Source organism: Pagrus major, chromosome 3, assembly GCF_040436345.1.
Source record: "Pagrus major chromosome 3, Pma_NU_1.0".
NCBI lineage: Eukaryota > Metazoa > Chordata > Actinopteri > Spariformes > Sparidae > Pagrus > Pagrus major.
In genome coordinates, this window is record NC_133217.1 from 18,649,783 (window position 1) to 18,676,302 (window position 26,520).

A 26,520-nucleotide genomic window follows, 5' to 3' on the forward strand; every position below is an offset into this window, starting at 1 on the left:
TATCTCCATATGCTCAGGAGTTATTTAGTGATCAAATGTTACAATTGATGTTACTTTTCCTCCATCTGCTGTCAGTGAAAGCATACATCTATATCTGTCTTACTGTTAATGAATCCCATGTGCAGACCAAAACAAACAATTATTTAATCCTGCCAAAACAGCATTTCTGTCCAAATTTAGAATCCTTTAATACTACATAGAATCTAATTTAATACCTGTTTCATGGTCAAACCAGCCAAAGTATGAAGGTATGACGGAATACCAGTAGGGAGGATATGGCCTGAAATTGTTTAACCATTACACTGTATCTTTCCTGCAATATATCAATGATGTAATTACTCAATTAAGTTAAATTAACACCACACGGCTGGAGATAAGTGGCAGAAAGTACAAGTACAAAAATACATCAATGAGCCACACTGTTGCACTGGGTTACATGTTCCTTCACTACCATGATTGGACTTTATTTCAAATGAATCCCACATACATCGGCCTGGTTGATCCAAGGGCACCAAATGTGTATTAATCCGCTGCTAGAAATAGTCCACAATAAGTCACACTGAGTAACATTTGCTAAAAGCTACAGTGCCCAGTGTGATAGCTCAGACTCTGACTTTGCCTGACATCAAACTGAACTGCCATGTTGTTTTACTTCATTATTCAGGCAGACGTCATGTTTTCATCAGCTGATTTTCTTGTTTTGTTTTTAACCAAACAGCAGCATGGCAGCTGCAGTACTGTTTGCTATTAGCAGTTTTACATATCAAATCTTAACATATGGCCTTTTTTATTCAGTTGTTATTTAGTAAGTGAACTTAACAACCACTCGTTTTTATGTTGCTATTTTTCTCGGATGTAGCTAGGTAGCTAGCAGCTCTGCAGGAAGGTGACGTACTGATTCAGAGGTCTGGAAGTGGGCTGACTCTGACTAATGTCAGAACTTAATAAAAACCCTGTTCTTTCTATTATTTCCTCTCAGTCTCTCTCCTTTTTTTTCTGTCTCTGTACGCTCATAAAGTGGAGTCGTACAGCCTCGGGATAAGCACAAATGCAGCGCTCAACTTGACAAATTTTAACACATCCTCACCTCAATTTGCACTAGCTAGAGAGAAATCGTATTGATTCACGCCCACTTGCTGCTTTCCTTTGACTTTATATTCAATGGGCTACATCGAAAAATGTAATTCTCATTCAGTCTAAACATTGAACCATTAATTACCATTGAATTTTACATTATGCTGTTTTCCTTAAGATACAGATCCAGGAATGTATTGAAGAAGTGAAAAATGTATTTATTTCCTGAAAATGGCTTATTTAATCATCTAGTCTTGCTGGAACACACATTTCACTTCCTTGACATTCCCTCTGTCAGACCACAACAGAGTGTGATACGGTATAATATATTGCAGTAAAAGACCCTTTGCTTACTCACCATTGTCTCCACCATGTTTGGCTTGGAGTTGCGCAGTGTCTTTGCAGAAAAGAACACATCCGCGACGCTATGGTGACGAATCATCTCCAGTATCATGGTGCAGGCACAGAAAGTACCGCTTCGACCGCCGCCGTTCCTACTCCAGAAAGAACGAACAAAGACACACACACACAGACACAAACAGACACAATAGAGGCATAAAGACATGAGTGACCTAATAAAGATGTGGTACAGCAGCTCAGACGCTCTCGGAGGGGGGGGGGGGGGGGGGGGCGTGCTACAGAGTGAAATGTCACAGTTTGACTGAGCGCAGATCAAGCACGCTGTCAGAAAAAGGCCAACTGGCAGACTTTCAAGATGAATATCTGAGTAAAGCTCTCATTAAAATACAGGAGCGGGGACTTAATCAGATATGGGACGTCTAAGACACAGCCTGACCTCCAGGGATCAAAGGGCTCTAACATGGAGATGGGGACAAATCTAATGGAAGGCAGGCGGCACCTCCACTCGAGCAGCTAATGTACTGTAGAGACACAAACACTTAATAGTTATTTTTTTCTTTGGAACTCTGACTTGATGAGATTTAATAAATCTGAAGAGGATTACAACCGTGGAAAGCCTTACAGTGGCACGAGAGGTCTACTTGAGGTCCAAAAATTCAAAAGCACAGGCTTCAATAGAAAGTCTAAAAGCTGTTTCTATTCAGAGGAGAATACAATTCATGAGGAGATGTTGAATTCATAATAGATTTGAGCTTCATATTTAAAATACATTATAGAGTGAAGCCTGAGTCTAAAAGGGACTCATATGAGTATTGGCCATCAAAAACACATGTACTGTATGTGTGCTGTAGATGTCTGTAAGTGGACTCACAGGCAGTGGACAATGGTGCGTCCCTCTCCACACTCTCTCTGCCAGTTGTGAACCTGAGCCAGAAGGCTGAGGAAGGCTTTCTTGGAGTCGGGCACGTCGCGGTATGGGGACCAGCGCAGGAACTGGAAGTGACGCACCACCAGCTGGCCTTCCTGAAGCTATCGAAAGCAAGAGATGTGGAGATGAATAAAAGAAAAAAGTGAGAATGATTTATTTTTTCCCCAATATAAACCGCCATATATGCATTAAAACCCATCGCATATGCTCCACACACATCGCTCACTCATTCAAACATCTAGCTGATCTATCTTTCAGCCGGAGGGCATTCTGTCAAAAACTTCAAACCAACTCAAGTTCAGCTGTGGAGCTCCTGTTCCTGACTTCTAATTGGCTGTTAAAGTTGAGTAGCAGAGTACTGCTGGAAATGAGGTTGACGAGAGCAGTGACAGTGAATCAGAACAGTGAAGTCGTTTACATTAGAAATGTTGATTAGAGCAGTTTTTAATGTTTTCTTTAAAAAAAGCATATCAGCTCATTTTTAGTCTGCTGTACTCTGAGGCTTTCTCCCTGCTGTCCAAATGAAATTTTGACATTTTTGGGCTCTAATATTCCACTGAGCAGTTAACCCAAATTCCTGCTTCATAATGTCCCAGAAAACTGTTGGTAATGTCAGAGAAGCCACAGCTCCTTTCTCCACGGTCTCTTTTTCTGCAGTCTGGGGATTGAATGGAGTTTGTTCTTCCTGCACATGCAGAGCTGATGGTTTCTGAGTTAACTTTTACAACTTTATATCAGACTGAAGACAGCCAGGGGATGCTCGATGGATTGTGGGAAATGGCACCTTAAAGGTGCCCTGTGGGGATTTTGTAATAAACGCTGTCATATTTACAGTTGTTCTCACCAAAATAAAATGTTGAATGTTGAAAGTATTTCCCTGCTGTGAAACAACGGAGAAGTAGATTCTTTTATTTTTTACTACCTCGCCGGGAGGTGCCATTAGCACACACTTATGTCCAGAAGGGTGTACTATGGAGCAAAATTAATGGCATGTTGAGGTGAGGTATGTTGAGCCTTAAGCCAGGGTTTTCAATATCATGAAGGTGACTCTCTTTTAATTTGGCTAGATCACCATGGGAACTTGTGCTGCACATCTAACCTGGTCCAAAGAAAGTTCTAGTTATTCTTGATCTTGATCTTCTCTTTGAGCAATACAGAATCTCAGCTGAGGGAACACTTGATAATATTAACGCTTTAATATTTACACAGCGTACTGTATCATCCAGACACTTAAAGAATGATAGAGCACAGCAACTATAGACCCCTTCGGGTTCTATTTTTAATCTTGGTCTTGATTTGCTGACGTCCATTTTACACTGCTGGTATTGCAGCTAACAGAACACCAGTTCGAAATGGACTGATCTATCTGTATTCATCACAGATATACAATCAGTAAAATTAATTTCATCCCGATTTAGTCAGAAACTACATTGATTTACTCGTATCCGTCACAATGGCACAGAGTCAGACCTAAATGTAGTATGAGTATACGGTTGAAATGTTAGAAATAAACCATCGACATTAAGCGTGCGATGAATGGTAAAATAAATTCTATAAAGTATTTGTTCATATTTTTTATGGCTATCTATTGTAGCAATCTGTTCGTCTTGACTATAGCAGGCAGCAAGCGACCGGTCTATCTTGTGTGGAAGAAAAGGCAAATGAAGCAGTAAGTGCTCCTTTTTCTGGAACCCTGAAGAAGAAAATCTGACTGGGTTTACAAAGAAAGTTGATGACTACCGTTGTGATACTCATTATTTCTAATTGGGGTTTCAGGTTTTATTGAACAAGCACATTGCTCCATAGCACAACTAGCTGTCAAAAACTCCACAAGGTGTTTTGGAGGATCACAAGCTCTAACAATACTACGGCCAGGAATCATCTCAACAACGATGTCACCTTATTTCCAGTTATAACAGTGTATTTGGCAACAACGCTACTGGTAGCACCTTTTCTGCATCTACTTGAGAATGGAGTTCCTTCCTGGGGCAGAGGCTATCGGTGTCTCGCTCTGTGGTGTCTGTCTCCTCGGGATCCTGCAGAGAGGCCATGTGGGAACAGTTTCTGATATGGTGTCGAGATATTTGAAGGGCTGGGTAGGGGTGGAAGGGCGATGGGCTACAGTGAGGGTCAGGTAAGGCGGCACAGGGGCTAGCAGGGTTTTGGCAGCTAAAGGACACATCTGCTCAACTAGCTGCTGGAAGCATCTAGTAAGGATACTAAGGCCAAAGGATGGGAGCTAGGAATGTTGCGACGGTGTAAAGTGAAAAGTGGGAGCTCGGCTAAATTATTCAGACAACAGCCGGACATGTACACCACACACAGACTCACAAACAAGCTCAACACACACAAAAAAAACAAAATCATGAAACTTCTCTCAGTTAACTGTAAAAAACATGGAGTTTTGTATTTGTTTTAGTGTTGAGTACATAATTGCTCAAACAGGAGCGTATCTGCTCGTTAAGCAGGTCTTGGGACTATACATATGTGGCTAATTATGTTATCATGCTGTTGATTCAGAAAGTAGGATTATTATGCTGCAAATCATTCCGACCGCTGGGAACAACAAATGCCAGCTGGGACCCGGGTCACCATTCACAATCATTATATTAGTATCAGGCTTCATTAACCCTCTTAAAAATAAATGAATTGATTCAGCGCCAGGAAATGCCTCCCACTGCAACGGAGCCGGAGCAGTTCTCTGCTGAGGAAGGACTTGAGCGCTCGTCAGCATCCAAATTAAAGACAAAACATGTCACTTGATGAGAAAATTAAACATGTAAATAGCAGTGTTGCCATTAAGTTATTGTGAAAACCGAGGGGAATCTCACCCATTAAATTAAGTTTGGGGAAAACATGTTTCATAAAACCTGACATGTGCAGCCTTTCACCATGCACTGCTGTCATCTGGCTGAGTGCAGTCCAGGTAAAACATTGCTATCGCATAGCTGGATACTAACGTTATATTGTTAAGTATTGTAAAAGTCTACAGCACTTATGTCTGTTCTACTACTACGACTACCTTCCTCCTCAAGGTCAGGTATTGTGGACGAAGAAACAGCAACACTGGAGAACAAATCCAACGCAACACGACTCGAGGGCTGCCAACTGTCCCAGCTTCAAACAGTGTCCTGGGGACTTTATTTTCCTCTGAGAACAGCTTGTTAATTCATTTATCGACAAATATCTCTGAGTTTGTACTATTACCTTATTAATATTGTAAAAATCAAAATTCTGAGTTTGAATTTCTTCTCCAAAACTACATAGGGCCCCTTTACTGTATTTGTGAATGTAGGTCATTTTGGATTATGTTTCATGAGAAAATGAATTTGATATTTTTAACATTTATTTATATCTAAGATGTGTTCTGATATATGGCTTTGTACTGTAGTTCCTTATATACGTGTTCCTATGCATTTACAGATGATCTAACATTAATTGTTTTGGATGTTTATTACTCAGGACAGTTTGCATGATTAATCACACTTGCCATTACAAAGCTTGTCTGCCTGTTGGCGTGCATGATATATAAATATTGGTGTTGCTTATCCAATTTTCATACAGTCTGACCTTTGTTAAACTTCTGTGGCATGGAGTTACCAACACATTTACTAACCCTGGCCTACTGTTCAGAAAAAAACAAATGTTAGCCCAATACAAGAGTGAACAACTGAATGTTAGGTTGGTTAAAAAAACCTCAGCACACCATCATAAAGACTACACTGTGGATACAGCAGTGTTTTATGTACAAAGGTGGGCAACATCAGCAGAATGACTCCCTCCAATGTCAGACATTTTTAATAAAGACACCTTCAGGGAGTATTTCTCACCTATATACAGTGCATCTATTAGTCTGTTGTTGAGGCACTCATCTCATATCTAAATTCATGATAACTGTCAAGATCAAGCTAGCTAAGCACATTCTCCTGCTCTGCCCCCTCATCACTCAACCTGTTTTCCTAATTGTTTTTCCGTGTGAAGAACACTAATTTATTTTTTTGGAGGATTTAATTTTGTCTCTACAATCACTTAGCTCCTCTGACACTGCTTTTATTTGCCGCTTTGTCAGCTAGCACAATTAGTTTGTTAGCATAAATTACACGAGTTCAAACAGAACCAGAGTTGATATTATGTTCCAATTAGAGATGAATCAACAGCTTTCTGACAAAATCTCAACAACAAGTCAAGATTTCTGAAAGCTGAGGTGTAACCGGAACGTCAGGTTTCTGATTCAGGAGGAAGAAAACCAAACTCAAAATCATGTTGACTGTTGTAGTGACACAACGACTACAGCTACTAATTCTTTACCGGCTCAAAGTGGCTCTGGGAACAGAACTGTTGCAGAACTTCAATAAGCTATTTCAATGCTTTATTTGGATTGCAGTAGATTTTTACAGGTGTTCCCGTTATTTTGTCCAACAACATGTACAGTTTGTTTTTGGAGTGTCAAAAGAGAAAGTCAAATATCTGATTGGGTTTTTTTTAAACTTGTGGTGAGATCCACCTACCCGAGTGATGTTCTGAACCCGGAAGAGGCGGATGATAACGTCATCGTCGGCTGTCCTGGACAGAAGCTCTACTGTCATCGGGCCAAACTGCTGCAGACCCGGTTCAGGCCAATACTGCAGACAAGGCTGAAGAGCAAGAGAGAGAGACGGAGAAGACAAGAGAAGAGAAGAGAAGAGAAGAGAAGAGAAGAGAAGAGAAGAGAAGAGAAGAGAAGAGATAACAGGTCATTAGTCCACACTTGCTTGAGGCAGGACAAATCATTATGTCAGCAGCCAGTGATGGCGAGGCCCAGTAACAAGACACCTGAGTATTGACAGCGGAGACAATTAGCCTAAATGACAATGATTATCTACAAATAGCAACCGTAAATTAAATGAGCGGAAAAAAAAAAAAAACCAAGCCTCTCGTCACGGCGAACAATCCTTCACATAAGCCGCGGTCACCTAGTGTGAATTATTCATGAGTCCAAATCATTACCATTAGCACATTATAAATTAATGGAGGAGGAGACCTTGGCTAAGCCTGGGAGAGATAAACAGGAAGTTAGCCTGGAGGTTGGCGCACGCGAAAAGCCAAGGTCTCCCCATCACCGCTGCTTCAAAGACGCGTCCCCCGGCCAACAAGACGGGGGGAAAAAAAACACAAGGGAGCGGTGTTGACACGCTGACGTGTTCCGCGGTGACTCTGGGGCCGCGGGGAGCCCTCCAGGAGGAAGTGATGATGGCATTTCACTCTGACAGAAGGGTATTAACAGGTGACATTGGGCACGAGGCGAGATAAATATTTATACATTCAGACAGGAGACAGGCAGCTCCAACTCAGGAGGGCAAACCGAGAGTGTGTGTGTGTGTGTGTGTGTGTGTTTGTGTGTGTGTTGGGAGGTGGACTGTTAATCCACTGGCAGCGAGAGACATGGAAGAAGAAGAACAAGAGGAGAGTGACAGAGGAAGAAGGACAGGTTGCAGCTGACAGGCATGGTGGAAATGTTGAGCGGGAATTCAACATGACACGGTGACAGAGCGGCGATAGGGAGACGGCAGAACAAACCCACGCATGAGCAAACATGGGGGAAACGATAAGAATGTGTTAATGCCACGACAGCCTGTGCAAATTAAACAGACGGCATTGAATGCACGATTGAATCCCGGTGGCGGAGCACCAGTTAAAGGCCAGACAGTGATGACCCGTCCTCACTGCACTGTGTGCCACTTTCATCTGGAGGAAGGAGCGATGCGGGTGACATGTTGTCACTACTGCTGTCGACGCGTTACATCATGAGGAATGATAATATGAACACGTCATGTTTATATATGGACGTAAAACCTGCAGGTACTTTTAAACATTCATACGCAGGTTTCAACTTGTGAGAAGAAGTCGAGCTGAAGCAGTTTAACAACATTTTTAAACACATCTTTTGCCTTTATTTGACACTAAACAGTGTGGAGTAGGGACGTGATGATTATAGATTTTGATTGTACCATTATACTCTCTACAACAGTTGCTGTCTTTCAAAAATGATAAAACACAGCAACCAAATCGGTTGAAACAAACTTCAGTTCTGCATCGTATTGTGTTGTTAAGATGAATAACGGTACAAGAATCCCAATTTATCTTTGTGTCAGTCTGCCCACAATGCTGTGATTATGAAATATAAATAATATTTAGGTATCCAGCATTTTTACCTGAAGGTCCTCTCAAAATCAGGCTACAACATCTTTTTCAATACCAGTATCTGTGTGACCCACATTAGTACATAAACATTACAAAAACAAAATGTAAATATGTCTGCACTGCATTACATGTGTGCTGTAATCTACAATAATTTTATTTTCACATAGTAGCTCTGACAGGGCACTTATTTAACGTGACGAACACCCTGCTGCACACACCTCTCTCAGAGCTGGACGGTAAATTTGACAGCACTTCCTCAATTCTTGGCTAATTAGCTGGACTCCTCATAACAGTTATTCTTCATGGCCGCAGACGTTAGCTTCAGCTGAAAATGGCTATCATGGTTTTATAATTGTCGTGAGGCAGAAGTCACACACTTCTGTCTCGTGTCTCGTCCAGTTCGTGCTGCCCAGTGAGTTCACAAAGTCTGACATGTGCCCTGAGATGTCCGCTGTCAAAATACTGGATGCATTTTTTAGTCACTCGTGCTCGGAATTTCAAATCACAAAAGCGACATCACGACGCAACTTTAATGTCCAGCCGAGGCCGGAAAATCAACAAAATAAACACAGCAGGCTGCAATTTACTGATTGTGCTCTGTCTCTGCATCCCTATCCCTATTCTCTGCTTTAAATCACTGCAGTTGTACTATCCTTTTGTTTTTTTATATAAAAACTAGCAAAACCTCAGGCTCTTCAAAAGAAAGAATGGACATTTTGCATTGTTTTATAAACTTCATCATTAATTTATGATTTGACAATAGTCAAAAAATGAAAATAATGAGTTGAAACATGAACAGTTTTGACTTCTATAATCTGTGTTTCCTTTCCTAACAAACGAGGGGGTTGTCGAGGATGACAGCGACAATGACGTAACATATGTACATTTTCCGTATTAGTAATTTGCTGATGCTTGCTAATGTCTTCAATACATTTGTTCTAAAAGTGTATGCACTCTTAGAGCAGATGTGTAAAACAACACTTGATGTTTTGTATTTTAACACATGCGCTGCATCAGCTCAGGACCACCACATGTTGTTTCTCAGCTTCCAGGAGCTCAGCAGTTCTCTTTGTTTCCTCACTAAAAGTTGCTCTCAGCAGCTTTGTGATGAGCTTTTAAGAGGGAACTCTTAGCAAGGAGCTTTTAGTGCCAGGCTGGTAAAATAAGATCTTTTGTGAGCAGCCCAGGTGTGTCATGTTAGCTTTACTCATCAGACTCATTTGTCAGTGCAGGGTTCGATATGTCTCATTTATCAGCTTCACAGGATTATGAAAAGAGAGCTGTTTGTCCTACAATTAATATATATGTTCATGATGTTTTAACTTATTCCATAAATAAATAAATAATAAATGTCCAAAAATGATCTTTTTGATGCCATTGATGAGAGTAAGAAAACTAAATAGAATCAATGTCAGGCTGAGGAAGAGCTGTTCTCAGTCTTCTCCTTCCAGATGGAATACAAGTGTATTTTGCCTTCTACACAGCAATCAAAGAGCTCCTCATGTTTGAGAATACCCAGACCTACAAGGCAGGGTTTTTTTTTTATTTCTCAGGGAGGAGGAATCACTCTGTGCAGGAGAGTGCTCTGGCTAAGTGGACAAGAAGCGTGTGCCTGACAGCTTTTTCTTTTTTTTTTCTTTTTTCCTCTATTTTTGCTCTTCTCTTCAAATTACTGTTTGCCTTGCAGTGTTTAGAAGTGGTAGGAAATAGGCCCTGACGCTCAACACTCCCCCTATCTTCTTTAGGGGATACATGCTGCACATTTCTCAGAGGAAAATCTGCTCCAGTGGCAGAAGTTAAACTGCAATAAGATGGATGAATAATAAAAAAGTGTATTAAGGGAAAACACTGCAGGTGAAAGTATCACTTTTTCACGCACTGGTCGATTTTCAGGATTTGAAGCTGTTTTTTGGTCTTCTTTCAGATCAGTGTTAACAAAATGTCTAGTATACACAGTGCTTATTTGAGTTCAGATTTCTGTTGTGGGCATTACAAGGACATATACAAGCACATATTTAATTAGATAAACAGTCTAAGATAATCAACTAGGAGTTTCATGGTGATATCTCTTCGTAAACTTTTTTACCCTGTTCACCTTTGTATTTTTTTATCTAAAAATATGTGGAATTTCACAATACATCTATTGAAGGCCATTTTCTCTGAGCCAGAAATCTCCACTTCAGCAGCACTTACATACACCAAACTTTTCAATTTCATTCCTATCTGTATTCTGAAGGTCTTTACAGAGGGCTCTGTTCAAATATCATTCAAAGTCTGATTTAGTCACCATTTGTTTACACTTTCTATAAAGCCCACGTCTATCAAGCATTATAACATATGTTTAATGTGTTATAATGCCCTACAGTGCCATATAATCATAGTTACAAGCACTCATGAAGATTCATAATGCTTTCTAACAATAATCTAACTCATTATTACACTAATGTCAATAACAAGTTTACTTTGGAGTGATCGATTCCTGGTATTGATACTTGACCATGTAAGCCATTATTAAAGGCTCTATAATGTGTTATGATTATTGTAATGAAGCATTTTGTGATTTATGATTAACTATATAACTATAACTAAAGACACACTTTAACGCATTACAAATATGTTTTCAATGCATTATGAACATATGTGTCATAATGAGTTGTGATAATCATTATAAGGCATTATGAATATAAAGTGCTTATAACTATTCTTTTATTATTATAAGTATGTTCATAATGCATTATATTGCATTATAGACATGGGCTACATAAAAATGTTACCAACATTTTCATCCTAAAAACATTGTGAAAATGGATTATTTATGGGTGTTGACAGTATTTTTTTTATTTATGAATTGATAAAAAGAGATATCCAAAATGGACTCAGTAAAAACCCTTGATTCTAATATTTCAACAGAATTTTGAATGTGGCTTGATCCATTATTCAAATTTCTGTTCCAGAAATGTATTCAAATTACTGCATTTTTAAATAGATAATGCCTCATTAGCCTCCAAAACGTACAATTTCAGAAACTTGTAATACAAAAAACTATTTGTCACAATGTAAATGATCAACTGGGAAAGTTTTATGGTGATATCTAGTAGTTAAAAATGCTACCCTCTTCACCTGTCGTGTTTCCCCTTTAACAGACTTGAAACACATTTTTTCATACAATGTTTCAACAACAATATTTCCATGTTTCTGAAGTACAAAATGAAACCACTGGCACATTTATATGACAACTCTCTGTTGGGAGTCTTGAGACTTTTGGGTCCTAAAAATGGGGTCATATTTCAGAAAATGTGAAGAAAGTTCGCTCTGGTATCACACTGCGGTAAAGTCAGTTATATTAGGATGTATCTAAATACACTGTGTGTCACTAATCAAAATCCAGCTGTGATGCAGATGCTGTCACACAGAGGTTGTGCATGGCTTAATTAAAAAAGGCACGCTGATAAGGTAGAAGTTACAGCTCAAGTTAATAAGATTAGTAACAAAGTGACTTCATCTAAGTTGCATGTCGACAGTTTAATATCCAGCTGGTTTGACAGCTCCTCTTACCCAGGCAGAGTTGGACTGGTTGAGCTGATTGAGCATCACCACCGAGGTGCAGCCGTAGTCGTACACGAGCCTCCAGAAGTCAGTGGTGGTCCCCGGCAGTGGATGCGGCGTCACCACGAAGGCGGCGGGCCGGAGGAAACTGTCAGCGAGCGCCGCATTGATGTAGTTGCTGCTTTCTCCCTCTGTGGTGACGAGGAAGGCCAGGGAGCGGTCCGGCGGCAGGACGTCCATGCTGCGGTTCTTCTCGCGGTTCCTGGGCATCAGAGAGATGCTGCACTCCTCCACATCCAGGTGAGGGGTCACCGAGTTCAGAGTCTGAGGGAGGAGGAGGAGTGGTAAAGTGAAGATGAGAGTGTGCAGAAGAGATAATTAGAAAGGTTGGCATATGTGTTCGAGAGTGTGTTCAATTTTTAGATGCAGAGATAAAATGAGAGAGTGAGAATGAAGATAGTGATAAGAGGAGGCAGACGTAGCGGAACAGAAATGGGATCAAAGCGAGATGGACAGAGGCAGTGATAACATTCTCCACTCAAACTGCCTGACTGTCAATACTTGACAAGCACAACTATCTCCAATCATCTCTGGGAAACTTTTTGACGCATTAATCATCAAAACCCCCACAAGGCTTAATGGATAAAAACACATTTAGCGCAATCTCATACATTATGAATAAGCATATTAGGAAGCAATGGAAAATTGAAGCGAACTGATTATCTAACTCGCTTCATATTGTGAATGACTCCCTATTGGTGTCGACAAAATGAATAGAAACATTCCAGCTCGTAACTGGAATATTGCGTCTCGGCTACAAGTTGCAATAATGAGTCTGTCTTATTGGACGACTGTGAGCACCACTGAGGGAAGGTTATTGTGCTGCGTGTGGAGAGGGAAAAAGTCTAATTATTCTAGCCAAAGGTCAACGATCAATAACGTCATTATAACTAACATTAACTGGACCAGTCAGCATCATTACATAAAAGACAAATAGATGTTCTTAGACGCAATCTGAAACCTTTCTGCTGAGCAAAATGTTTTTTCATGTTTAAAGTATGCTGATTAGAAAAAGCAGCGTCAGTCTTGGTGAAGGCTAACTACCCATTTAATCTTAACAACCAGAGGAAAGACCTACAGTACATGATACAGTGTAGGTGTAAAGGCTCTCTTGAAAAGGATACAGACTGAGCGATCAGAGCGTTGTAGTGAAATGGACATAATATGGGCGAAATGAAAAAAAGTCAAGCGCTGGGAAGGTTTTGTGCAGAATAAAATAGCAGGACTGGAGTCAAGTCTGGGGAATTTCAGTATGTATTAACTGACTTTTGAGGCACCAGCAGAGTGACTTTTGAGATTTAGAGCTTACAGTAGTGAAAGGTGATGGAGCGCATTCAGTCTGAACTGTTTTCACTTCAAATGTCAAATATCTGTATGGAGGAATGCTTTTACTGTTACTGCAGACATTAACAGATGATTTGCATTTGGAGGTTGAGGCACAGCTACAGCCCTGGATATGTAGCTACCATATTGTGAAGCCAATCAGATGACATCATTGCCGTGTTCTTAAAGGAGGATTTAGATATTTTTTAACCGTTAAAATGTTTTGGAATTGGTCGGATCACCTCAGCTGCAGCGGCCGCAGTGCAACTCCGACTGTCAGAGTTACGTCCAATAAAAGTGTTTGTGTTTGCCACTGACAGACTGAGGTTGTTTTTCTAAGTGTCTGACAACATTACTGAAATGATTTCCACAGAGAGAGACCTTTTGGATAAACAACAGGATCCTCTGTTACAAGAAACGCAAGTCTTGTTCAAGGAGAAGTTTCACTCTGAAATCTCGTGAGGTGAGTTGCTACAGTTATTGCCTCATCTAGATTGGCAAAATCAGACATCGCAGTTTGTCTACATTATCTCCAAAACTCCTCTCACGTTTCCACAACCGTCTTCCTGCAACAACTCACCTTGCAAGAGCTCACAGAGAGGCTTCTCCTTGAACGAGACTTGTGTTTCTGATTACAAAAAGGATCTTATTATTTAAATAAAAGGTCGGTATTCCAGAGGAATTGTTTTCATAACGTTGTCAGACACTCAGAATATTAGCCTGTCTGCAACAAGGAGCACTGTTAGTGCTGTTAGTGGACGTTACTCTGACGGTCGGAGTTGACCCAATGGGTTACACTGCAGCTGTGTTGCAGCTGGCAGCTGAGGTGATCTACTGGACCGGTTCCAAAACTTTTGGAAAGTATGAATCATTTACACACCAAAACCAACAGGTGGAGCGTCCAATGGGAATCCTCACGGCTTTTCTATTTGGGGGATCAATATGTGGATTTTGCTACCTGCAAAGAACTCAAACTAGATCCTGACTGGGATCACTCTGAACCCAAACTAAAACAGTTTCTTAACAGGGATGAGTCATGTAGTCAGGATCAGGTGCTTCTTGTTTTACTGTGATTTACCATATTGAACTACAGTCGGTATCTTATATTGTTCAGCCTGTGGTACTTGCTCGTTTTTGTTGTTGAGTATTATGTTTTAGGTATTTTAAGAAATTAGCTAAGCTATAGATGCTGTGGTGTCTGGAATCAGTTTATGCTACATATTTGTTCCTATACAAATAAACATCTAATAAAGTAAAAGCTGAAGGCTGTGACATAGCCTATGTGCATCTCTGAAAAAATGTGCCTTCACAAGATCTGTGATTGGCCAGCTTAGCCTGCATATATTTTCTTTTCAGATTGTTGAGAGTGCAAACAACTTGAAGGACGTTGAGTAATAAAGCTATGGCGACATTTCTAGTGTTGCGCAGTGTCGCCAAGTACATGGGGTATTTAATTACAGCACAATACAGCCTGATCTGTCTAGTGTTACTGTAGTGATATCAGTGTAAGAAATACGATTCTCAACTATGAACCACACCCTATAACACAGACATCTCCAGTGTGACTCCCGGTGACACGTTTCATCCAGTAAGACTGACTCTAAGAACCAGCTGTGGTTGGACTTACTGTCTCTGCATTATTCATTTTCAAAGCTCTGGGTATCATTTCTTCACCTTTCTAGCTGACTTGTCTGTTCAAGTCGGAGCAGTTGCCAAGGTTGTGATTTTTCTCAACTTTCACAGTGGGTGATGCACTTAACTGTGACAGCAGATGAGTCGAAAATCCCAAATGTATGAGGCTAAATGGTGTTTATTGTTTATTTTGTAATTCAAAACAGACGTATTTCAGCTGTCAGCAGCTAAACAGTCGGTTTGCTCCCCCAGCCTTGCACTGTGTAAGAAGACTTTGCATTGTGGAAACAATGTAAAGGGCTGGAGTCAGATGCAGATAAATTCCTTATCTTATAGCAAACTCACTTAGCCATGCTGTATATGTAAATATCTGCTCGCTGTTTAGCTTTATCTAAAAACAATGACATGTGAGATTGCTTTGTTAACAGGCCTTTTAACCGTGAATCACACTCAGGTGACACTTTATAAGGTACACCTGGCTAAAACTGAGCCTGATATAACTGCATTGGAGCTTTTCCACTGGCACTTCTTGGCTTTGCTGAGTCAAACCGGTTTGAAGTGTAGTTTCTCTCCAGTGTGCCTGTTCGTGCTTTCAGATATCTGCTATTTTCACTTTCAGCTGTTAAGTTGATTAACCGTGGTCTTTCTTGTGAGGAATTTATAGGAAATGAAATGCGATTATAACTGAATGAGCAGAACTTTGTTAGGGGTTATTCTCTGATAGGACTGAGGGTGGGAAGGGCATTTACAGCCACACTGTTGACTACTAGTCAAGACAAGCCTGTCCTCAGCACAAATTCAAGCAGGTAGTCCTGTTGTAATGGAAATACAAATCCCTGCTGCGCTGGGCCGACGTGCCGAGTCTATGAAAAACCCCACACAATCATTTTTGAGGATGCTGTTTTTGACATTACATTATCCAGTACAGAGAGTTGTTTCTGATATTTAACCTACCCTCACTGATATAAATGTGGTGGACAAAATAATAAAAACACTTGTCAGTATAACGCAGTACAACTCAACAGTGCATCATTGCATTAGGTTGTATTAGTTTTAGCTGGGTGTACCTTAGATGTAATTAACTGGCGACAGAGTATTTTGTGTGATTAAGTAAGTTGGTGTCACCATGTGGCTAAACTGCAGCTGGGACACCATACCACAATCGAGGGCAACAAGGGAAACGTACGGAAATGACAGATTTAGCTTTAATGATCATATAGACACTACAAACCATGTGGTGTGTTTGTGTGCCTTACCTGAAACTCCTCTCTGAGCTGCGATGTGTTGCTCTGAGAGTCAACCTTCAGCATCTCCTTATAGGTGAGCGCAAACTCATTAACAGGGATGGCAGTCTCTCCACACAGACAAGCCTCCAGGATGGCATCATGGATGAACACATACTGCTCCTGAGAGATGGACAGCAGGGGGAAATTACAAAGTCACACAAAACCCATGCTGCACTTAAGAGCCTCCTAACTGTTAATTGGCCACTTGTGAAGACAATGGAGAATTTAATTACTGCTGCTGAATGTTGACAAATAGTAATAGCTGTCAAAACATCCTTCACACCGTCACGCCCACTCTTAGGTATTGTTTCTGAGCAGAAAATTGTGTATAAATTGGGTGAAAAAAGTGCAGAAATCAGACATCAGAGGAAAAAAACACTGCCCACACACAATGTTTAAATAACGTCATGAGCTGAGCAATTAACGAGGAAACCAAGAAATTTGTTTTGACATCCAACCAAACAAAAGATCAAAGAGGCTCGGGTACATTCAGAATTACAGGCGTAAAACTGTCCCTCGTCCAACTTATTTAAAATTCTTATTATGCTCTGTAATTGCAGAAATGTGTATTCAACTGGTAAAGCAGCTTCAGCTGAGAGGTGAAAAGATGAAATTAAAAGGAGATAAATACTATTGTTTTTGTATTTCTGCACACACGCCACTTCCAGACCCATTATCAAGAGAACAGTTTTTAAATATTTTCCAACACATAATAGTTTTATTTACTCTAGTAATTAATGTCTTTCTCTGGTTTGTTAATTTGAAGGTTGGAAGTTCACATTAAGTACAGTTTAAATAGCTTAAATAATTTCAAATTGTGTGGTTATTTATATTTATTTAAGGTGAGTGTCTTATTATATGAAGAGTTGGTACATGTGTATCAACTTGACAGTATTGTTCTGCACTGATATGACTTCTTCTTTGGAAGTGAACAATTTTTAAATGAGTTTAGAATAACAGTTATACTAAATTACCTTCATATCAGAAACATTATACCCTCCACACATCATTCTGGCTTTCACTAAAGAAGAGCACATTTGGTCACACTGTACTTAATTAAAATTTTGAGTGGATGTGTTAAAACTTTTTTGAAAAAATTGTGCGGTTATCAAACCGTGCCAAAAAATGGAAAATAATTCAAATTAGCTCCTCCTGGACCAACTACAGAATCAATTAATTACATTTACTAAATAATCCAGTAATAAAATGTGCAAGGGGCCAGTTTAATGAGTATTTTTGTTTTTAAAACTTATCATCCACTTACCATTTTTAATACTAACAATAAATCAATGTGTAGTGTGAAAGGGTTTTGCTTGTAGTGGCAAATCTACAGAGAATGATCACCCTACTCTACCGTTCCCCTCAGCTCTACAGAGCTTTTTAGCCTCTTTTAGCTCTTTGTTTTGGCTTTACAGCCCACATCTTTGACTCTTAAGAACCGTTTCCGGCCACAGATACCAGCGAAAAAATGCTCAGATGAACACAGAATACGCTAAACCATATGGCAAACAGACAAAGCTAGCAGCCTCTTATACTACGGAACTTCTTAGCCTTTTTGCAACTGTTTTGGTTTGTCGCTACACTGCTCTTATCAACCTTTCTTCTAACTATAGTTGTTTTTGGTAAAAGCTATGATAAGCCCAATGTATGCTACATCCGAAAGACATATTGTGCAGCTAGCTGCTGAACACAGTGGAACATTTGGCAACCACAGTAAAGAGATAGATATTTTTTCAAGAGTTGGTGGAGACCAAAACAGAGCTAAGCACTTACATTTGTCAGGACAAATCACAGCTCAGTTCCCAGGATAAAATGTTGGCAGTGAATGTTTCTGCAAACCACGGATACATTTAAATGTGTAACATGTCATACATAACATGTTAACATTTCTACAATACCACGCTCACTTTACATGTATATAAGCTCACTTTCATGTCAGGAGACACAGCGGATGGTGGCGGGGGTAACAGCTGCCAAGCCAATGACCACTGTTCCAGACTGCACAAAACATGATCTTTTCCTGACATTAACCACATGAAAATAAAATAAAAATGAAAATTCAACCCAAAGAAACTTAAAGTTGCAACATAAAGAAACGTACAGTTTCAACAGAAAGAAACACTGCCAACATTTATTCTGCCGATTGGGTTACAAATAATGGCGCTCTAAATACTTTTCCTGTTAACATTTGCATTTTCACTTTTGAATTTTTTAATCTAGAAGTTTAACTTGTAACGGAATACTTTTTCATTGTAATGTGGCTACTGTATCTGATTTCTCCACTGCTGCCCATGGTTGTAGGAATGCTGTTTTAGAGGCTTTTCCAGCCTGAAAAATGTAGAATTTTGGTGCCAACAAGCAGAACAATGGTTAAATACAAAAGTAATGAGTAACGTGGGCTACCAGCAGCTTATTTTTTTGGTCTATTATATTGTTTTTAAAAAGTTAAAACGTGTGAGCTTATGGATAACACTGTCAGCCATCCCACTCACTTCAGTCTGGATCATGTTGATGCGTCTGGAGCAGAGGGTCTTGACACAGTTGTAGATGTCCACCACTCCTTCACACTCAGCCATATCCAGCATGACATCCAGCACAATGTAGCAGCCAGTCCTACCTGCTCCCATACTGGTGCAGAGGAGAGAGGAGAAGGATTGACAAAGCTGAATACACTTCTGAAATGAAAAAGTCTCAGCGGGGAGCCTTTAGTAATGATCGAGATACTCTGCCCAAAGTCAAGTATAATAAGAGGCTTTGTTCTGGGAAGAAAGACAGGAAATACAATGACCATTATGTTCTGTCAAAAAAAAAAAAGTCAAAGTTGAAGTTTGAAAGTGAAAAACCTTTCAGATAGAAATTTGAAATGCCGACCTCTGCCTCCCCTGTCTGGGTCTAACACCGCGGTAAAGGCATGTGTGGGTGTTTGCGAATGCCGCAGCCCTACCCAGGTGAGGCTTGGTTATTTTAAAACCCATCTGAGTTTCTGCACTGGGATGTTTTAAGCCACAAAAATACATCTGTCTTCATAGTGTTGCCTTGTTTTTCTCCATCGAACAGAAAAACAGTTTGCCTGCAGCGCATCAATATTGTTAAACAAGCCCATCATTTATGATAAGATGCAATAGGGTCGGTACTTGATCAGAATTAGAAGCCACCATCAGATGGTTAATGTTGAAATAAAAAAATAAATCTGCAATAAATCTCAGCATCTTCGTGATAATTAAAAACCTCCCTATTATATTTGTTCATATTTCTCACCCTTCCCTGACCTTCAATGCTGCTATTTTTTGGCAGGCAGCACTATATTTAGTGGGCTGACTTGGCACATAATGCACACTGCAATCATGTCATGACAGGTAGAATGTACAAAAAGAAAAGAAGTGGGAGATTCATGAGCTGGAAAACAATCAAAAGTATGATTATAACCCAGCCACACACACTAAGATCACTGGACAAATTTTGTGTCCTTTACTTTTTGACATCATTCCCTTAAACTCAAATGTGTTTCTATTGGATGTTTGAAGAATATTTCGGGAAAATGAACCATGAATACGGGTGATTTCATAATTTAATTTGGGATGGTGTGAGAGCTGTCAATCAAACTCTGGTGCAGAAACAACCACAGTGAGACCCCCTGAAGAGGCGGGTTTTCAAGGGCGTTTCTAAACCTACAGATCTTTTGCTCTGGTCTGAATCAGTTGAGTCTGTAACCTTGTGTTTTCTCTAGGCTCGGTTTTGTTTCACATAGAAAAAAAGGGCATTTTGTTTCCCTTACATACCCGGTATGTCAATATGGGGTTTCTCAATTAAAACAAAACAAAAGACATAGGGAGAGTGGGGTCATGGGAGTTGCTGTCTTAATGCATAAACAAATAACCTTTTTTCATGATAATCTTTCTACGTGATTCAGGCAGCCATGTGTACAGACAAGTTAATGTTTTAAAGCTTTTTTCACGTTACGTTTGCCGACTTCCTCACTTTCTGACGACTGAATGCAATGCACCATTAAGTAAAATTAGGAGTTCTCTGGGTTTGAACATTGCTGGGAAGATTTCAGGTAATACAAGTACACAACAAAACAAACTACATAACAAAGGTCTATTTGTTTCAGATACTTTTATGTGGAAATGTTACATATAGGCGTGAAGTTTAGAGGCAGGGATCTCATTGATATTTTTGACTCTCATCATCACCACTATATGGGCCCATTTGGGTAAATCAAATTGTGGTATCTGACAGGAAGTCTTGCTGCACGTTAATAGGAGTATCATTAGACTGTAAATAAATTGCCTGTTACAATGACACGAGGTTAGAGACAGGACAGGAAAGAGGGGCATTGTAGAACAGTTTTATGACTCAATGCAGTTCCAAGAAACACAGAGTAGGATCATTGACTGTATGAAATAGTGGACAGAGCCACGGTGACGTCACCCATGGGAGCCCAAATGAAGCCCAATGTGGATCATACTGGCTGTCGCCATCTTGGCGGTGCCAACCCCACCTAGCTGGAAGCTACCAGGCTAGCTAAGGCTAACAAGCTATCTGTGTTCACACATAAAGAGAGATGAACTTTGGCTCAGGTTACTCACATGAGTTTGAGCTTATTTCGGGTTTATTTGCCCCAAAGAGCCAGAATACCTTGTAGATTAGCCACAAGATAAGGAGCAACAACTGGCATCGAGGGTGTGTGTTCAACCTGATCATAGTTAACACTCACCAGATACCCGTTTCTTTCTGTTATCCAGTCATGGAGTACATTACCCCTTCTGTTTCTTTCTATACCCCTCCATTCAGCAGTCAATTTAGGGAGAGTTACAGTACATTACAATGGATTTTGGCACCTCCATGGCTAGTTATGGCAGGAGGTGACGATAAATCCACTTTTTAATCCCAAAAGTAAAAAAAAACACTCAAGGCTCCGGGATCTGGCTGTCTCCTCCAGAGCTCCCTGAGTCCAGCTACTGTCTGCTGTCTGTTAACGTTAACAGAGTTGCTCATTAATCCAAAACACCAGCGTCTGTCCCTCCACTTTTAGTCCAATTATCCGCACAGAAAGACATTGTTTGTCCGATATCTGCATGAAAACTTATCCAAAAGGCACGAACATCATAAAAACGGCCGAGAGGTGAAGTCAGTGACTGGAATTAGCTTAGGTGAAGCCGAGCAGTCAGCTGGTGGCTACCTGTCACTAAAAGCAGTCATGCCCCTAGTTATGCATAACCTTAAGGCTTAATATAATATAAACGAGCGAGCCATATAAAAATTCATCCCCTGGACAGTTGTCATGAAGGGATAAATCAGGTAATAGGAACAAAATAGTTTTTTGTTCCAGGCTGTAAACATGTTCATTCGTGCTGTAACGTTGGGCATTTTAACATGCTCTCTTCTGGGGCTTGACTCGCTTTTGTACCCAGCCTCAAGTGGCCATTTGAGGAACTACAGTTTTTTGTACCTCCACGCATTGGCTTCAGTAGGATACAGGCACAACACACTGCAGTTTTAACTACAAGGATTTGCATGAATATAGGCTGCATCACTTGTACAGATTGCTTATTATGAAATTGCATCCTTGAGCATTGACGATCAGCAGATGGATTTAATAGTACACATTTAAGTTTTGAATTCATGCTAAAATTACAGATCGGCTGTCACAAACATCAAGGTGTTTTAGAATACTGTGTCTTCACTTTTATTGCTGCTCCTCTTTTTTCAACCAAACAACCAACTCAACCAAGCACATTTTTATTTACAATATTTTAATGTTTTTCCATATTTTCTGGTGTCTGCACTCAGGTCTTTTTTTATTTTTATAATGCAGTACTTAAATTGCACATATCAACAGTTGGGCAGGAATTGCCTTGTGAGAAATGGCTTCTTTTGTAACACCAGTGTCTAACAGAGAATAAAAGTCCTTCACTGAAATAGCTATCCTTGATTGTCAAAAATGGCACTTTTTGTGAATTTCTTGCTAGTTATGTGTGAAATACAACATCCTGTTAGACTGTCTTTTTGTTCTGGGATTTGTTGTTGTCACTATTGTGCTCTCCACCTACACAAATACAGCACAAAGACACTGCAAGATATTTTGGGAAATGTAAAGAGAACGCAAGCTGAAGTAGAAATAAACAGGGCAAATTAAGTGTTACCATCAAAGGAATACGGTATTAAAGAGTATAAGAATATCCGAGGCCGGAATTATTTTAAGCACCTACATCTGCGAGGTGTTAAGGTCATTATCGGGATAGAAAGTGGTGAGCTACCTGCAGTGGACCACCACAGGCCCAGCGTCGGGAGGTGTCGAGGCCTTGACCCTGCGCAGGAAAGCCAGCAGGCCGGTGGCGTGGTATGGCACACCGTGCTCAGGCCAGGAGGTGAAATGGAACTGGCACACCTCATGTTTAGCAGGATAACCTCTCTGGAAGAAACAGTTAGAAACATATACATGAGTTGCTAATATTCTATAAGAGAACTCCACAAATAGAAACTAATTAAACATACTTGAAGCTAGATGAGACACGCGTCGGTGGGTATGCTTGATACAGAAGCTATATGAGAGAGCTGAGATTGAAAAAAAAATGTGGGAGCATGACTCACCCTCTCCATGGCAAAGGTGCGCACGGTGTACTCTGCCAGCGTTTCCGTCTTCAGTAGCGTTATCTTAATGTCACCGTAGAGCTCAGTGTCATCAGGCCAATACTTACAGCACTTCATCTGGACAAACAACAAACAGCTCAAGTTCAGAGAGGTTCACACACACATACGGCTGATTTATCTCAACACTAGACAACAAACATCAACGTCACCAGGCACTGAGATTTCAACAAGCAGACAAATTGAAAAAGCGTTAATCCTGTAGTGACCTTTGCAAAATATTTGGACTTTGCCACGTTTGTTTCTCCACCATTAGATGTGAGGCATTAAAGTGTCGATCGAAAGGTTGGATAACACATTTTTTTATGACTTAAAGGAGCATTTTGGAAATAGAGCTTACTGTCTGAGATGGTGTTATTTTCCAACAAGAGGGTCCTAAGCCAAACCTAAGAGCTTTCTTTCTGTTTTATTATATTTTTTTATTTTTCCTTTGTGGCAGTTGTTTTTTGTGGCGTCAACATTTCCTCCTGCTGCTGGCTGCACGGTGTCAACATTTCCTCCACCTTCAGGCTGTGGACTTTTTCTGACACTATATTTTTCTCACCTACAAAGCCGGGGAAAGACTACAGTAGCCTTTGGGAGATGGAAGTCGCACCATTATGGGAAAGGATGAAAGGGCACTCTTAATCATACGGGGCATTTTTAGGACTCTCATATATATTTTTTTATATACACTTTTCCTTGAGTCACTGTTCATTTGTGATGTTGGCTGACACGTGTTTGACTGTGACATACAAAAAATAAAAACAACACAGCATACATCAATTTATAAATTCTGATGCCAATAATGTTAGACTGAATTACCTCATTACATCAGCCAGGTAAGCATGATCAGATACTTCCTGCATGTCTAATTAAGGCAAAGTCATACTTGTATATACAATATATTGGTACTTAAGTTTAATATAACTATAATTTAGTTTCTGTTCATATGCAGTATCAGTGGGCTCATGAGTTGTGGTTACTGCCACTTAAGTAGAATAAGTCATGAAGCAGACTTATTCTATGTATGTTGTTGTCTGTCACTCATCAGGCTTGTTAATGCTAATGCTATCAGCAGCTGTGTGTGAGATGCATAAACTGGGGCCACACTCAGCCAGTGTTTTAGTACTGTTTTCATACTTGGCTTGGCATAAGCTTTGAACATAAACCTCGGAGCATTGCCAATTCAGTCAGAATGAGGGAGAGGAGAGGACTTTCAGATCCAGGCAGACAGATAGAAACTCATTTTGAGCAGAAAAAGCATAGTGTAGAGTTAACTTTTTAAAAAAGTTTTGGTACAACAACTTTTGTATTAATCCTAAAAGTTGTAATCTACCTGGAACACATATTTCACCATGCATACATAAATACCATAGAAAATATTGGCAGTTAAGACTGTTGTTTTTGGCATTTATTCGACAGCTTTTGATGCTACAGTGACCTCCTGTTTAAATAGTGGATTGCATACCTGCCAACATTAGGCTGTGAAAAAGGGAGGTATTCTGGGGCATCTGCAAATGCCCCACCCCCATATAACCCTACACAACGGATTAATATAACAAAGACAGGGATGTGAAAGCAAAATGTCTTTAAAGTTGTCCTAAATTCCATGCTCACAGTAAAATATATATATATATATATATCTTTTTCAAAAATGTGCAAAAAGAAAACAAACGTGAACAACCTAAATTCACCTCACAAAAATGATCAAGTGCAAACATTGCGAGTGTGTGTGTGTGTTTGGAGGAGCCATCTCTGCCAGGAACACCTTCAAAAAGAAGAAAAGGAAGGTGTTCACCTCTGCTTTGAGGTTGGGTTGCCAGGTTCCACAGCACATATCCCACACAGAAACTGAGAAACACCGATTTGAACTGTATCACTATGAAATTAGTATATAAACGGGAGGAATTATCAGTCAGGAGCACACTGGAAAGTGGGCTAAAAAGGCAGGTATGGGATTGCTTTTGATCTGACGGTGATGCAGATGCTCCTCGCAAACATTTCACAAATTTCTAAATATCTTTACAAGCTTAGATGTTCCTCTGGTTTTGATGGTGCAACTCGGTTTAGTAACTCACTAGCCTGAAACAAGCGAGCAGTTACAAAGAGACTGTTTCAGAGGTAGAGTAGCACCTGGTGTGATGAGTGAACTAAACTTGATGTCTAAATTTGATTGAGCTTCTCCTTTATATGTCATATAAACAGTAAACACTTTTCTGCTCAATATTAACAGATAGACAGGTTAAACAGATCTTATATTTGGTGTGTTCATTGCAAGCTAACGTCATTTATAGTCCTTTGCCGTATACATTTTGAATACTTAAACAGCAGCCTGCTGTAATCAACAGAGGCAAGAATAGTTAACTAGATCAGAGGCCACAATGTTCATCCATGAGCCTTCATATACATCACAGCTTTGACCTTGGATCACAGCCACCAAAGCAAAAGGTGATCACTCATGAACAGACAGCGGCAGCCATTTCCTCCCACAACACAGGGCGCAGCAGCTATCCTAATATATAGTGAATGATAAAGGGAGCTCCGGAAATACATTCCCTCCATCCATCTTTACAGGCGGCTCGGAGAGGTCACAGGACAAAGGGAAGGGAAACCTACCCTTCCCACCTCCACCAGCTTGGTGATCATGACAATACTGAAGCAGTTCTCCTGCCAAACCATCCTCCAGAAGTCGTAGATCATCTCCTGCTTGGGGCCTGCAGAGGAGGGGGATATACAGTGGAGGTATAGATGGAGGAGTGGGAAAAGAAAAGGGTGGGGAGAAAGGTGGAGGAAGAGAAAAGAGAGGAGGATGAGGAGGGCGGAGAGATAAGCCATAAGTCAGAGAAAATAGTGGCAATAACCATCAATATAGAGGCGCTGTGTAATCCATGCCAGGGAATAGAGTAACAACGTGTCATTCATGAACTATTGCCCACTCCGTGTTCTCCTAATACTACAGAGAAATGTCATTTCAATACACCCACAAATCCTCAGCCATTGTGCAAACAAGCTCCTGCATTGCCTTTCCTGGATGCCAGCGGCTGACACAAATCACAGCCCCCCCGGAGAAGATGACACTTTCATTGATTTCATTACACTGTGGCGTTGATAATATCACAAGGTCCTCCTTCATGCTGACTCCTCTGCCAAACACACTACTGTACACCCCTTTTAGTGAACAAGATGTCTAATCATTTCTGCCCACTCGCTTTAACTAATAGGAATATTATCTTGTCTCCTGTAACTGGCCTGGATGACTTCTTTATGATGACTCTCATTTGTAAGAGTAGAATATGTTTTACTCTTTAGAGTGTCATAGTTTTTCTGTCTGCATTACATCATTTATTCTATTCAGGTTTATTTGTAGAGCACTATACCTGAAGGAAATTCAAACTGCTTTACAAAGTGGAAATTAAAAAAAAAAGTTGAAACATAACTCTAAAACTGAATAAAAGCTTGGTAAAATGCTAAACTTTGAGCTTGGAAGTTCAGTCCTGA

The 26,520-nt window shown here is 40.2% G+C and overlaps 1 protein-coding gene across 3 annotated transcripts in view; it reads right to left on the reverse strand.

Annotated features, from left to right (window-relative positions):
* The window catches only part of ptprua (protein tyrosine phosphatase receptor type Ua), a 214,324-nt gene that overhangs the window by 1,151 nt on the left and 186,653 nt on the right, over nt 1-26,520 (reverse strand). For all 3 annotated transcript variants that reach the window (XM_073463613.1, XM_073463612.1, XM_073463615.1), the window contains exons 21-29: nt 25,639-25,736; nt 22,984-23,100; nt 22,650-22,804; nt 18,882-19,017; nt 16,360-16,509; nt 12,098-12,412; nt 6,871-6,996; nt 2,306-2,463; nt 1,433-1,568 (exon numbers count right to left, since the gene is read on the reverse strand). In XM_073463613.1, the coding sequence (XP_073319714.1) occupies nt 1,433-1,568; nt 2,306-2,463; nt 6,871-6,996; nt 12,098-12,412; nt 16,360-16,509; nt 18,882-19,017; nt 22,650-22,804; nt 22,984-23,100; nt 25,639-25,736 (1,391 nt within the window). The remainder of the gene's footprint in view (nt 1-1,432; nt 1,569-2,305; nt 2,464-6,870; nt 6,997-12,097; nt 12,413-16,359; nt 16,510-18,881; nt 19,018-22,649; nt 22,805-22,983; nt 23,101-25,638; nt 25,737-26,520) is intronic.